At 41.7% G+C, this 15,270-nt stretch overlaps 1 protein-coding gene across 2 annotated transcripts in view; it reads left to right on the top strand.

Moving 5' to 3' along the window:
• GAD1 (glutamate decarboxylase 1) overlaps nt 1-15,270 on the top strand; it is a 41,778-nt gene that overhangs the window by 17,400 nt on the left and 9,108 nt on the right. For both annotated transcript variants that reach the window (XM_032408327.1, XM_032408328.1), the window contains 7 exons: nt 736-826; nt 8,128-8,240; nt 9,342-9,457; nt 9,542-9,621; nt 9,845-9,899; nt 11,198-11,314; nt 12,478-12,542. In XM_032408327.1, the coding sequence (XP_032264218.1) occupies nt 736-826; nt 8,128-8,240; nt 9,342-9,457; nt 9,542-9,621; nt 9,845-9,899; nt 11,198-11,314; nt 12,478-12,542 (637 nt within the window). The remainder of the gene's footprint in view (nt 1-735; nt 827-8,127; nt 8,241-9,341; nt 9,458-9,541; nt 9,622-9,844; nt 9,900-11,197; nt 11,315-12,477; nt 12,543-15,270) is intronic.

Below are 15,270 nucleotides of genomic sequence, written 5' to 3'. Positions count from 1 at the left end.
TCTGTGTTGCAAAGGGTTTCAGAGTTATAAAGTAATAACAGTTATTTTACCAACAACTTGATGAGTAAAGGAGGCTATATTTGCCTCAGTTTCACAGAGGAGATGCCAGGTCATCTATCTCAGCAATAAATTTAGTTTAATGGTCACCTGACTATATATGGGCAAAAGACACCAATGCTTGACATCATATTTGAGTGACACAGAGATCCAGAGACGGCATGCCCTCAACATCAGCCTCAGAGCTGGCACTTTCCCCGGGCTTGGTTTGGTCCACAGAGCCACAGACCCTCTCTGAGGCCTGCAGGCTCTCCTCCATCAGTAAATGTTGATCTACTTGATCTTGAACCCTTGAGATGTTAAATTAAAAGTTAAAATATTTATAAATAAAACTAGGACCACCACATCCTGATTTGTAATTTAAAAAATTATTATGACAGAGAAGTTCATCTGAAAATCAACAAATTAGATACCGGAAAGATTATTAGTGTCATGACATAGGATTTTTTTTTTTAACTTTAAAAGCATTCTGCTTCAGAAGCATAAGTTTGGGGAACATCACTAATGCTAAAGGTTAGTATAGCATGGGTCAACCCGCCCTTCCTTCCCCAATATCCTTGGGCAGTCCTGTTAGACTGCTGGGATGGAGGCACCATCAATATGGCCAGCCTTTTGCTTTGGAGACAGCTTAAAAATTTTGGGTTTGCCTTGATGCTTGCCTGTTACTCATCTTCCCAGGTCATCCTCGATTTTTCAACCAGCTCTCTACTGGATTGGATATCATTGGTTTAGCTGGAGAATGGCTGACATCAACTGCCAATACCAATATGTAAGTTCCACATATTATTTTCATATAAGCAACCATGATATGTGATTATGGCTTGTTGCTTTAAAAGTCCACTTCCAATGGTTCTATAATAATTTATTACAGTTTTCCTAGTCATCTTTTCTCTTAAAATCTTTTAGCTTTATCACAGTTCTGATTTAATAGTAAATATTCGGGCGCCTGGGTGGCTCAGTCATTAAGCGTCTGCCTTCGGCTCAGGTCATGGTCCCCGGGTCCTGGGATCGAGCCCCACATCCGGCTCCCTGCTCGGCGGGAAGCCTGCTTCTACCTCTCCCACTCCCTCTGCTTGTGTTCCCTCTCTTGCTGTGTCTCTCTGTCAAATAAATAAATAAAATCTTTTTAAAAAAATAATAGTAAATACTCAATAAGCTATTTTTAATGAATAATGCAATTTAATAAGAACATGGTCGTGAGAAAGAATAATTCTAGCTTTCAGAATTTAGTGTGAAATTTCATGTTAAAAGACTCCATGTCCCTTAATGATGTATCTAAAGTGGTCCATTCCATATTTTGGAATATGATCTTGGTCCGTTTTCCTATCTAAGTAGATTGGTCCTCATCGTTTAGGGCTATATTTCCTTCACAGTTAAAGCTGCCAGAGAGCCACAAACCAGTTTGATCAACCTATTGCTTACCTAAAAATTCTAAAACAAAATTCAACTGATAGTGATATATATTCCTTTCAAAGTAACTCATTGTTTTTCTAAATTTGACATTTTTTTCCATACTTGTTTGGGTCAACAAAGCCTTCATTCATTTCCAATTTCTTATACATTTATATGAAAGTGACTCTAAGGTCCTGGGGTGCAAGTACTTCCTGGGTAGTCTTGCAGTCACCCCAGAATTTCCTCTACATACACATGCCCTCTTTGGAGACAAGACGGGTTACAAGTTGATGGAGGGTCATTATAGCCTACTGAGTACTGTCTTTTCTCTCAACACTGTGATAATATTTTAGGATTATCTATACACCCAGCCCATGGAACCACATTCTACTAAAGTATCCAGGGGAAAATAATAAAACAAGTTTCTAACAATAATTCTTTATATAGCTACATAAGAATTATATAAGTTTTAGTTACTGTGGAAATACTTAGAAAATAACCATCTACTTTTTAAGTTCATGGTAAAGTAGATTTGAAAAACAAATTTAGGTGAAAGGGGCATATTGTTTAAAATGAGAAATTCCATTTGATATCAAGATAAAATGTAAGTTATTGAAGTTCCAGGTATTCTATTTTTCTTAAACAAGCTACTACCAGCCACAAAATCTGAAAAGTCACTTTAAATTATACATTGGGGTGCCTGGGTAACACAGTTGGTTAAGCATCCGACTCTTGGTTTCGGCTCAGGTTGTGATCTCAGGGTTGTGAGATCAAGCCTCAAGTAGGATTCCACACTCAACACAGAGTCTCCTTAAGACTCTCCCTCTCCCTCTACCCTACACCTGCCCATCCCATGCGCTCTCATTCTCTCTCTCTCTCTCAAATAAATAAATAAATCTTTTTTTAAAATTATACATTGATACATGTGTGTGCCAAAGCTATTTAATGCTGTGACTCAAAATATCTAACTACATTCAGAAAAGTTTCTACTGGGGCACCTGGGTGGCTCAGTTGGTTAAGCATCTGCCTTTGGCTCAGGTCATGATCCCAGGGTCCTGGGATCGAGCCCGCATCTGGCTCCCTGCTCAGTGGGGAGCTTGCCTCTCCCTCTCCCTCTGTTCCCCAGCTTGTGCTCTCTCTCTCTCTATCTCAAATAAATAAAGAAAATCTTTAAAAAAAAAAAAGAAGAAAGAAAAGTTTCTATTAATTAAGGATTCCTGCTTTGTTTGCTAACTTAAAACAACAGTGACAAATTTTTTAAAAGCAAATGTGACAAGTGAAGCCTTTAGTGCTAAAAGGCACAAAAGATTAAATTAATTGGAAACAAAAATGATTTTCATGCTCCCTGTTTGCAAGTCATGGTTAACTTCATGGAGTGTCTGTGTTGGAGCACTGGGGCTATGAAGAGCCAAGAGGAATTGGGGTCAAAGATACAAGTGCTTATATGGCCTCCTCTAACAAAAAACTTGCCTTTGCAACCTTTACTGTGGTATGATTTGTGAGATAAAATATATCAGCAAGCCCAGACATCATAATGTACTAATTATAACTTGAAAAAAGACACTAATGCTTAATTGGAGCATTTCACACTAAGGAACAATTTTAAATTGGGAAGTACAACTTTTTAATGAGAAAAATAGAGTGAAAGGTATATATCCATTAAAGCCCAAGTACTCATATTAACATAGGCTCTGAATTCACCCAGCATCTTTAAGTGCATATATCCCAATCTCAAGGTAAATAAAAGGAACTCACTCTTTTGAACCGTTCATGACCAGATATTCTCCTAACAGGCTTTTCTTCAATCAGAGAGATCTCACAAATTCTCCTTTTTGTGTGTGTTCATAAAATCAAGACCCTTACTCTTTCCTTACCTCAGCTCAGCCATGAAACACTAAAATATGTCCCAGCCATCTGAGGTCAAGGCCAGTCCAACTAAATGGCACATAGTAATTGCAGCTGTACTGAACACAGTGGATATTTATAAAATATGACCCAATTCCAGCAGATCGATAGAGAAGGTTATTTAAAATAGTGAAATAGTTTCTGTCAGTTCTAGAGACAAGGCATTGTCTGAAGAAGTAATAACTATTATCTAGAAATTGTTCTAAGTCCGTTCCCCTGGAAGATCATGAAATGTGGCAGCACTGTCAGAAGCTGATGCAGAAATTTGCTCCCTTGGGACAGTTTCTTCTCCAACTGGGGACAGTGTTCAAAATAAACCTGGGAAAGAATGACAAAAGGATTTGTCTTTGGCAGAGTAGGATTTAATTAGTGACATACTCATGTTGATGACCTGCACTATCATTGCATTTGGGTGGCACTGGAAATAGTAACAACTATATTCCTCAGTATAGTCTTTCAGAAAGAACTATCCAGTCTCCCAATTCAAGTAGCAAAGTTTAAGGGATCTGACTGCTCACAGAAAGTAGAAAGAATGTTGATGTTCATGCTTTTACACCTGCCTGTGCATATAGCTTTGAGATCTATTCTTCCAAGCAAGGACCCAGTGAAGACCCAAAGAAGACTTCACAAATATGTAGTTGTTCATGGCATGTCCAGCTCTTTTCTTCCAAAACAGGGCTCCTGAGCACAACTGTGCAGGCTGAGCAGTGCCCAAGTGCAAACAGCAGCCTTCCCTCAAGCACCTAATGACAATACATGATCTCAGTGGCAAGATCTATCACAGCCCTTTGTTATGAGGTTATGGTTTCAAGTATCCCGTGCTTTATTTTCATAGAAATTACACAGGAGAAATTTTCTGTGGGAGTTATCAGTCATTTTGTACTGCTAGGCAGGTTGTTAGAGAGGAACCTGCAGTAAGCAGATCTCGTTTGTCATAGGAAAGCAGCTGGGAGGTAAAAAGCCTGGGAATTCTGACTCTGAAACATACTGAGATCTTAAAGCAAATCACTGGATTTCTTTGAGCCTCAGTTCCTCCTTCAGAAAATGAGACATAATAATATCCATCCTATAGAGCGGCTCTGAAGACTGGAGAAGGCGCCAGTCTTAAGTGCCCAGTGTATGCAAGGTGCAATGAACACACCTAGGAGGGGCAGCCACTACACAGGTCACTGTCGCCATTTGAGATGCCTCCCAGCTCTTTTGTTTCTGTATGTCATTATCTCTGGAAACCAGAGAGCCTCACTAAGTTTCCCCTCAGACATGTTATCTTTTAAGGTGAAGATGGGCCACCTGCCACATCTGTAAGAAGGAGAAATCTAAGAGGAGTGTATAGTTAGAGAGTCCACATAGAAAACTATTTCTTTTTCTGATTAAAGAAGTTCCCAGTTTGACAGTCACCAGGGATCCAGGTTCCTTGTGACTTTCCAATCCATACTGTAGCACATGGCTCTCATACTCAGAGTCACCTCATGGTGCAGGCTGGCTGCTGGAGCTCTAGCCATCACTTATGTGTTCCAGAATTAGGAGGGAGGGAGGGAAGGAGGGAGAGAGGGAGGGAGGAAGGAAGGGAGGGAGGGAGGGAGGGAGGGAGATGGAGGAAAGAAAGGAGAGGAGGGAGGGAGGGCAAGCGCTCAAAAAGGGAACACACTCTTTCCTTCTAAGAAACCTTTTCAGAAGTTCCACACAACAGTTCCCATAGCATCTCTTTAGCCAGAACTTAGTCCCATGGCCACACCTAGGGAGGCTAGAAAATGTAGCCTTTGATCTAGGTGAATTGCAACCCTGAATGAAGCAAGGGGAAATTGACACTGGTTAGCAACCAGCAAACTTTGCCACAAGAGAAATACAGCTTCTTAACGATTTGCCTTAGTTTGGAGTGAATCCCACTAAGAAGTTGAGTTGAACCACTAAAAAGGGCAGACCCACTACCCTACTCAGAACATAGAAAGTCTCTGAACTCTCCTTTAGAGTGTCACTCATGATCGTCACCATCCTGTTTTGAGCCCTTACTTCCAATCCCATGTTCTTAACTTCACCCCACAGCCTTTTGCAGTTTTAACTTCTTGTTCTCTGATTCTGAAATGTCATCTTGTACTCTGGCTTTAGCATCTAACCAGCTTCTTTTGAATCCATATTTGACCTTTGATCTCTTGGCTTTATTTACTTTTATCTGTCATTTAGGGAAAGGGTACCTAACTTGGAGTCCAGGTTGCAAGAAAAGAATCTCCTATAATACAAAAATGATGTCCATATCCTCATTTTCTTCCTGGAGAGAGGGACCATAGCTTTCCTAGGATTCCCAGAGGCTTCCATGACCCCAATTAAAAACCACTGCTCTAGGGTGAACTTCAAGGCCTTCTATAAGGCTTTGGGTATAGGCAGACTCCCAGTTGTTAACATGGTCCAGGATGGGAAGGAAGGATAAGAAAAGTGTCAGAAACAGAGAACGCTATGTTAGCCCATTTGTCAGGCTTGGCTGAGGATCAACAGCCATGGACCAATCTATCAGCTTCCAGAAGAGGATGTCAGGACTAAAGCCGTGGATCAGAATAAGCTTGGTGTTAGCTATGGGATAACTGGTCCTTCAGACCCCAGCAGGGACTGTCAAACAGGATGCTGCAAGGCCAAGAAGCAGATGCTGGACTCATCCTAGTAAGTTTCCTCCTCAAGGCTGGGAATGGTGTCATAACATCTTTGTCTCCTCAGTACATAAGATGCCACCTCACAGAGAATAGTCACTCAATATGTATTTATTGAACAAAACTGAGAGACAAATTTAGGAACCGGGTACCTGGTACAGATAAGAAAACTGAAACAGATGAGATCAAATAGTCTCATGATCAAACTCTCTAGACTCTTCCGCCTAATCCTGAGAGTAATGGCCATGTTCCTGGTCCTTACATAGAATCACTAATTCATACAAACCTAGGATCTAAATTGATTTAAATCATGAAGTGGACCAACCCCCTGGCCTTCAGTGCCATCCCTTCTCCCTTCCCCATGTGGTTCCTGCCTGGCCATCTAACACTGACTTGACTCCCACTCAGCTTTCATCTAATCCTTGATAAGGTTCTGATATTATGGTGTGTGATTCCATTTGTTCCTTGCCTTTTCCCAGAGAAATTCCAGCACACACATTGCCACCAGTACCTCTCCACCATGCAAACATTTTTGCCATTCCAACATTTCCAAAACTCAGTGGCACTATTGATACCACGTTTGTTCAAGAATGGTTGGAAGCACATCATGAGTTTGCCTCTTGGGTGCACTCAGCAGCACAGGCTAAACCAGGAATCCTTTTCTTCTTCTTCCTTTATCAGGCCATCAGACATGAGGGAGTGTTGGTTGCTACGGTGATGGGGCTCAGAGCAGAACCAAAGCATGATTGTGACCTCCAGAGGTGATGGTAACTGAACACATGATTTCCAAGGGTCTTCCTCCTAAATTTCAAGGGTCCTCCCAAGGAAAATGGACATATTCTTTTTGGAAACAAAATTCTTCTACCAACAGATATATCCTGAGTGTCCTCCAGGATCTCTTTGTCCTCTTTTACCACCAAGTGATTAATTTGATTGCTTCCCCCCAACTCCATGATTAAAACTTAGTAGCTTCACCTGTGTCTTATTGTACAATTGTTACCTCATCCTTGCAAATTGCTTTTCTAAATCATTAAGCCAGCAAGAACTCCCATTAGTCCTCAGCATTGATGTTCAGCCCAAACACCCTAATCAATCCCCATATCACTTGGCTGAGTCAATCTAGGAATCTCTCTTCAGCAAGCATGGTCTGAGCCGAGCCCACTGGCTTTAATGCTTAAGAAGACCAAACAAAAAGCAGAAAGACAAAGAGCCTCAGAGTCAGTAAATATCTTTTTGTTTTCTGGCTTAATTTTCTATGGATGGGCCTTCTTTGAATTCTCTTAAGCCCTATCCTTGGTAACACAATCTTGTTTCAATGACTAGTCTATTTGACTGTGCTTCTGTTCTCAATTGCTTTGAGAAGAGTATGGCTTGCTACTTCTAAATCGGTTTGTTAGAAGACAAAGCTAGCCTACCAGGATATCTGATAGCCTGCAGTTAGCTGTGTATGCCAGTTGACTATCTTCTTATTATTTATAATTGGTAATTAGAAAATCATCACTTATAATTATTCTTGACGGATATTGACTTCAGAAATTATAGAAACATAGCTGTCCTTGGGGATTATCAGTAGAAAAACCATGTAGATAATTATATTGAGATCTTTAAAACCTGGGTCAATATTTCCAATTAGATTCACAGTTAGCATTCAGATGTTTACATTGTTTTTAAAAGATAGATTTTGGCTCTGGGTTTTATAGATTCTACAAGTATGAAACTGGCAGTCGGTTTCGGTCAGTTGCAAACCAATTTTATGTAGATCTTAGAATACATTTTTTCAATTAACATTTGCATCATCTTAGATCTTAGAGGTGAAGGAGACCCAGGAAAGTCATTTTCTTTCCTTCTATTTTTCTGGGTGGACCACATCTAAGACATTCCATTCAGATAAAAATCTGTTTTGTTGATGAGAAAGCACAGAGCAGGCACTTCCACCACCTCTCTAGGTAACCCAGGCTGGTTTCTGATATTTTATGATTGGTGACTTACTGCATTTCCAGGAAATAAATGTTTTAGGGGTTTTGAATACACCTTTTTTTAGAACCCAAGTACAAGTACTAAACCTATCATCTGTGTTCCCCAAACAAGTGGTATGACTTCTGTATGTTCATTTTTTTTCTCACCACCTTTTCAGGTTTACATACGAAATTGCACCAGTATTTGTCCTCATGGAGCAAATAACACTTAAGAAGATGAGAGAGATAGTTGGATGGTCAAGTAAAGACGGTGATGGGATATTTTCTCCTGGTATGTTTCTCTTCTCTTTCCCTGACTCTCCTCAAGATTTGTAGAACACTAAACATAAAGTGAGTTTGTGAAAGAATAACGACCTTAAAAGATATTTTTTTCAATACTCCTGCCCTGTCTTTGTCAGGGCGAAGGCTAGCAAGAATGCTGCGTACTATGTGCACTAACAGAGCCTGTGCCTCAGCTGTAAAAGCTGACAAAGGTTGTGTTCAAATCATGCTAAACAACTAGTCCGTCAAGAACAATTTGCTTAGTCTGGGAATCAGTGAATCAACATTATCAACTGACTAACCAATTTCAGCCAAAATAGTGTATCTACTTTGACTCTTTAGTTTGATGTAAATACAATAAGAATCTTCAAAACAAGGACAGATATTCTTGAAGGTAAGAAGCACTGTGGGGTGGTGTCAGAGCAGCATGATTGTGTACAAGGGGAAGAAGAGAAATAAGAATTACAATTGTCCAGGCAATTCAAGTTGGCCGTGAATTTGCCTGTTTAATTGTCAAGGAATTGCCAGACATATCTAGATAGTTACTTCCATTCTCCTTGTGATCTTTATTTAAGTAAACACAAGTTTAGTTTTATTTTAATAAACTTAGAGCTCTCCTAAATGACTCAATAACTCAGTTGAGCTATTCTTTGAGGAGAGTATCCAGGCAATGTCACTGTTTCCTTCTGTAGGCTCCATTACTCTCTCTTTTTCTGTCTTTCTGACTCAGAGAATAGATTCATCTTTGTTCAGTAAATAGATGGAGCAGAATGTCAAAGCAGGAAAGTTGTAACTCACCTGTCTCTTTGCAGCCACTGCCATTGCCACCTCTTACATCTCTGTCTAGGCTTCAGGTGGAATGGGCCTTGGAGTACATGAATCACCTCCAGCCAAATTGCCTAGATGGCTTTGGTAATGAGTGTGACTACTCGTATTCCCAAGGCAAAAGGACCAGAGGGAAGCCTGGCAATAGGGAAGCCAGCAAAACCTATCAGGATATTGTCCCTCCCCTTTCTGCGTCCCTTGTCTCTTAAGACACCAGCTCAGTCTTCGTTATTAGAAACAATAATGATGGAGCTTCATATCTCCCAATGTATCCGCTTGCTCATAGGGGGAGCCATCTCCAACATGTACAGCATCATGGCCGCTCGCTACAAGTTCTTCCCGGAAGTTAAGACAAAGGGCATGGCGGCCGTTCCCAAACTGGTCCTCTTCACCTCAGAACACGTGAGTTGGGTGCTCTTGCTTGTGGATTATGGTGTTTTACAAGGGACTGTCTAATTTCTAACCTCAATCCTCTGTTTGTTGCAGAGTCACTATTCCATAAAGAAGGCTGGAGCTGCACTTGGCTTTGGAACTGACAATGTGATTTTGATAAAGTGCAATGAAAGGTAGGCAGGGGAGAGTGAATATTAGGTTCTTGATGTATTAAATGTGTTCATCTGTTAAATTTGTTTTATTGTGCTTAAGCACTGACTCAGTACAGTGTGCCAAGCTGCTAATGGTCTGTTGAAAATATCCGATTAAATTACTTTTTGCTGCTGCTGAAGTTTTTTTCATGTGCAATCTCATTGATTCTTCATTTTAATTTCTCTTCCTTTTAAATAATTATAGAGGGAAGATAATTCCAGCTGATTTAGAGGCAAAAATTCTTGATGCCAAGCAAAAGGTATGTACTCTGTGGTGCACCTAAACTCTGGTGAATACAAATTTTTAAAAATATCTTCTTTCTGCCCTAGACAATAAAAGTCTTTGATAATATAAGAGGTAATTTTATTGTGTTTCTAAAATTATAATGTCAGGTATTTGCTTATTTCCAATTTGAGATGATTCCACTTTAAACTTGTGTCTATACAATGTCATTTTTTTTAAAATGAGAAACTCAGTCTTAATTAAGCCACTTGTCCTATCTTTATTATGCCAAGTGATTAGTTTGATGTACTTCAATAAATCCACTACCCAATCATCATGAAGATACAGCCTAATTGAGCTTTTTACTTGCTACTTGTTAGGTATAATCTCATTTTAACAAATACCATTTTAGCTTAGGCTTCTGTTGAGCAGAGTGCTTCCATGCCTTGGCAGATGGCCCATGGTACTTGGTGAATCTAGCCTCAATAAATTCTATTAAACAACAACAACAAAAACCTGACAGAACAGATGTATCCACAAGGCACTGCCAGGTAGCTATCAGGCATTTACCAACTCGTTGTTTTGGTTACATCCTTGGACCTCATTCTCTAGCCTTAGCTGTTTGCTGGGCAGTAGAGGAGATGGATGGAAATGTCACTAGGACTGAGCAACGGGCATGGGTGGAGCTGAGCTTGAAAAAAACCTAGGACTCCTAGATTCTCCCAAGCCTGTCTTAGCCCTATTACTCCACTCACTCATGTATTTCTTGTTCACGTGAAAATTTTACTGTGTCGACTGTTCGTGAATGTTTCAGCTTCCACTGTGTTTTAAATAACCAAACAATGCCTCAGTATAATTATTACATCAATACCCTTAGAGCAACACAGCTTCTAAAATGCATAACACCCAGATGATGTTCAGAGCTACCCGCCCATCACTTCAAACACTTATTATTACTCTTTCCTGCTTTCCTCTTTGCCATAGAGCTTATCGCTGTTGAACATACTGTGTATTTTGCTGCTTTAATTTTGTTTGTTGTCTGTCACTCCCCACTAGAATGTTAGCTCCATGAGGACAGAAATCTCCATCTGTTGTGCTCACTGCCGTAGTCCTCTACAGCTCAGCAAACAGGGCCTGGCGCATAAATGTTGCTCAAAAGCTATTTGTTGAACGAATGAGTAAATGGACCAACAAAGAATTCTCCCAGATACCGTATCTGACAGCACATCGGCTTAGCTGATCTCTGTTAGAAAGAAAGGCTATTGCCGCTCTTCTACTTCATGTGGAAAGGAGAGGGTTAAAAAGACTCATCAGCCTGTCTTTCTTCCCTTGTAGGGATTTGTTCCTCTCTATGTCAATGCAACTGCTGGTACGACGGTGTATGGAGCTTTTGATCCAATACAGGAGATTGCAGATATATGTGAGAAATATAACCTATGGCTACATGTCGATGTAAGTGCTATCACTCACAGTGTAGCCAGTCCGTTAGGGGGTGGAAACCGCTCTGCCTTACGATTTGCTGCAAGCTTCTCCCCATGCCCCAGCCAGCCCTCCCTCTACGTCCCATCAGCTCGCCCTCCTGTGGCCTCCAGCCGGCCATTCATGATGGGGACATACTACAGGCCTGTACCTCATCTAGGACTCATCCGGCTCCCCCCTGGCCCACCGCTGTCTTCTGCGGTCCTTGTGAGAATACAGTCCCCCTCACCTTTCCAGGAAGCTTGTGTCTAGACAAATGGCTACAGAGTGGAATATAGCTGGTTTCGGAGGGAAAAAAAGTATAAGCTACAACGTACAGAAAGTAGCCGTGAATCCAGACACTCAGCTGCCTGCCTTCAGTCTAGCCATCTATGACCCTTTAAAAAAAAAACACCCATGTATCTGCATGTAGGAAAAATATGGCCCTATAGGAAGGTGTTATCAACAAAGAGATTTAGTCCCAAATTTTCCTAGGAACATAAAAGGTACATTTTCCACATGTGAGACTGGGTGTATTTTTTCCTTTTTCTCTCTCCATTCTCTTACGGATATAACTTCTCACAACTGGACAGTTGGGTAATTTGCCCGACTGTTGAGCACATGACCAACAAAGGCTGTTGTTGTGGCATGTGGTGTCCCAAGCCGTTCAGTAAACATGCATCAGCGTACCCACAAAAATGTCTCCCTGTTGTGGGACCTCCGAGCCCGGCAGAGTTGCTGCTTTCTGACTTTTTTTCAGGAGCCCTTAGAATTCTACCCTAGGGAGAATCGGATGGCAGGCTCCAGTCCTTTGGGTCACTTCCAGAGCCATGGTGGGGCTCACTGAGTGTCCTCAGCTTTCCACAGGATGCTGGGCCTTTGGGTCTTGGCACCCCAGGCTCAGACCCGATTTATCTGTATCATTTGCACAGCCCCTCTGCGGTTAACCTGGAGGAACTTTTGACGAAGAAGTGACAGATGATAAATAATTACAACTGCCACTGGTTGAACAATCAGTGTGGGTTCCTTTTGTCAAACAAACTCATGCTTTTCACCATTTACGTTCTCTTTCATATTTTACTAGAGGTGTGGAGTGATTGGTTTGTGAGTCTTAAATGTCACTGCTCCCCCTCCCTCCCCTGTCTCTGTCCTCACAGGCTGCCTGGGGCGGCGGGCTGCTCATGTCCAGGAAGCACCGCCACAAACTCAGTGGCATAGAAAGGTAAGGGCCTGAACTCAGGGCCGCCTTTCATCCAGGCCGTCAGACATGCTGGGCCGCCCCGTCCGCTGATGTTCCCCACCCTGATTCCCAATGTCTTACTTCCATCGGACTAGGTCCACCTTAGTTCAGTAGGCATTTACTGAGCAATTATTGTATGCTAGGCCCTGGGAAATCAAAAATGATTCCCAGTCAAATGAGTCCTCAGTGAGTTCACCATTTAGAAAGAGAGAAAGATAAGTAAACAGTGACAACACAATGTGGTAAGCACGACAGACGTGATTGCTAGGTGGCCAGCTGGTAGAGAAGAGAAAGTAAGCAGTGCAGGGATCTAGAGGCTAAGGGAGAGTTTGCCAAGGGCACAGAAAGGGGCCCGGATTCAGTCCACTCTTCTCTCTCATTAAATTTACTGCTGAGAGTGGGGTAGTTCTAACTAATGTAGTTGATCTAACTCAGTTGATCAGTTGATCTAACTAATTTATTTTCTTGCTCACCATTTAAGTTCAGTGGGTGGTTCTAAGCTAAATATGATTTTTTTCCCCTAACCCATTCTACTTTTTATTTTTTCTGGCCCAGTATCGGAGCCATTTCTGCACAAGCTCCCAAACTGAAGCCCCCCCTTTGTTCCCTGTTCTTCTCAATCACTGAGTTTATTTGGTTGGCGGTCAAAGCCTTTGGCATATTTGGATCTTGCACCCATTGCAAATGGCAGTCCCCTCTCCTGTCACCTACAGGGGCTGAAGAGGCAAAGAAGATTACCCAGAGGAGCACTGAGGCATCGAAACCCATCTGGGCTTTTCCCAAGTCATTCACTGCTGCCAGGACACCCCTACCTTGACCTAGGAGAACCAGGTCCCTACCCCACTAGCTAGAATTAGAACCATTTCTTGTGTTCACTTGCTAACCTGGCACATTTCGTGTCAGGAACAGAAGCTTCTGATCAGAGAGAATGTAGTCATAAACCAAACATGATTTTAACCTGACTCCAAAGATTTGATCCAAAACGAGCTCACTTCGATTCATTTATTCATTAAGCAAATATTACTGAGCACCTGTCATGAGCCAGGCAGGCATGGATGTGAATACTCAGTTACCTGCCTTCAGTCTAGCCATCTATGGCACTTTTCTAAAAAAAATGTGTATCTGGTACACGTAGGAAAAATAAGGCAGTATCTAGAAGGTGTTATCAACTAAGAGATTTACCTTCCTGAAGCTTACCATCCAGTGAGCTAGCTGTTCATAAACAAGGAGATATTCAGTCTGCCTCATAGTAAAGAAAAATAAAGGAGGGTAGTAAGGACAAAGGCATGCCATTTGAGAGAGGGTAGTCAGAGGCCTTCCTGAGGATGTGACATTGCAGTGGATACTGGGATAAAGGGAGACAGGAAGCAAGGATACATAAAAGAGTATTCCAGGTGGTGGAAGGGCAAGTATGAAGGCCCTGGGGTAGGACTGTTCTTGGCAAATTGGAGGACCATCAAAGAGGCCAGTGTGGCTGGAGAAAGTAGAAGAGGTGAGAGCAGAGTGAAGTGGAGAGGTGGGCTGGGAGCAGGGAAAACCCACCAGTGGCTTCTCTCACAGCAAGGACTCTGGCTTGAGTTTCAGTTACCTCTACTGTGCCTCTTCCCTTCAGTTTTGGAAGGCCAGGGTCAAGGTGAGTAGGACGGACTCTTTGAAGCATAATTATATGACCCTATGACTTGGAGGATAATATACTAAATGTAGATGAGCCAGTCCAACTGAACTTTAGATTTCTCAGGCAATTTCCATTTTCCATCTTTAAGTCCAGGAAAACTGAAACATTTTGCACAGATCTTTCTAACATTTTAAAACACATACGTCTTCTAAAAGAAATTGAATCCATATCATGTCTTGTTACTTTATACTTGGAACAGCAAAGAACCATTTACTTCCAACCTCTAAGACATTCAAAAAACCATTTAAGACATTTTATGAGATCTAAATAAAAAATTTTAGGGCACCTGGGTGGCTCAGTTGGTTAAGCAACTGCCTTCGGCTCAAGTCATGATCCTGGAGTCCCGGGATCGAGTTCCGCATTGGGCTCCCTGCTCAGCGGGGAGTCTGCTTCTCCCTCTCCCGCTCCCCACTCTTGTGCGCGCGCGCTCTCTCTCATTCTCTCTCTCAAATAAATAAATGAAATCTTTAAAAAAATATTTAAAAAAAATTTTAATGACTCAGTGAATGATAGCTATGAGAAAATTGATTAAATCCACTACCTTTTAAATATGGCCCGACACTGATGATTTTTACTGTGATAAACATTTAGTCACCTTTTTAAAGAATTCTTCACAGGTCTCTTTCACAAGGTTACCGTACTACGTGCAAAGGCAAAAAGTACTTCAGGCTTACTTCTCCATCTAGAGGACCTCACCAAGATGAAGAGGTTAAAAATTCACAGCAAGGATTTAGCTCTAGGGAGAACAGAGGCAGTATAATTCAGAGCTGTATCTGGGGAAAATATCCTTCACAGGTATGAAAGTGGGGCCAGGCTGTGGGCCAGGCCATTGGGAAGGAGTCTGTAAACCACTGAAGCAAGTTACCCCGTTTTAGTCATCAGGCACTCGACTTAGTTGTCTCTGGAATGGCTTAGCCAGTGTGCTCCTTAACCGTTTTATTGTGTCTGAACGACTGATGTGGTTGCTAGGAAACCCTGCTTGTTCAGCCATCATTGCAACCTACACTGGCAAGATCCTGTTCATTTGGCACTTCA

Source organism: Phoca vitulina, unplaced genomic scaffold (assembly GCF_004348235.1).
Source record: "Phoca vitulina isolate PV1807 unplaced genomic scaffold, GSC_HSeal_1.0 scaffold1, whole genome shotgun sequence".
Taxonomy (NCBI): Eukaryota; Metazoa; Chordata; class Mammalia; order Carnivora; family Phocidae; genus Phoca; species Phoca vitulina.
The sequence above is the reverse complement of the archived record's forward strand: the minus strand, read 5'-3'. Positions and strand labels throughout refer to the sequence as shown.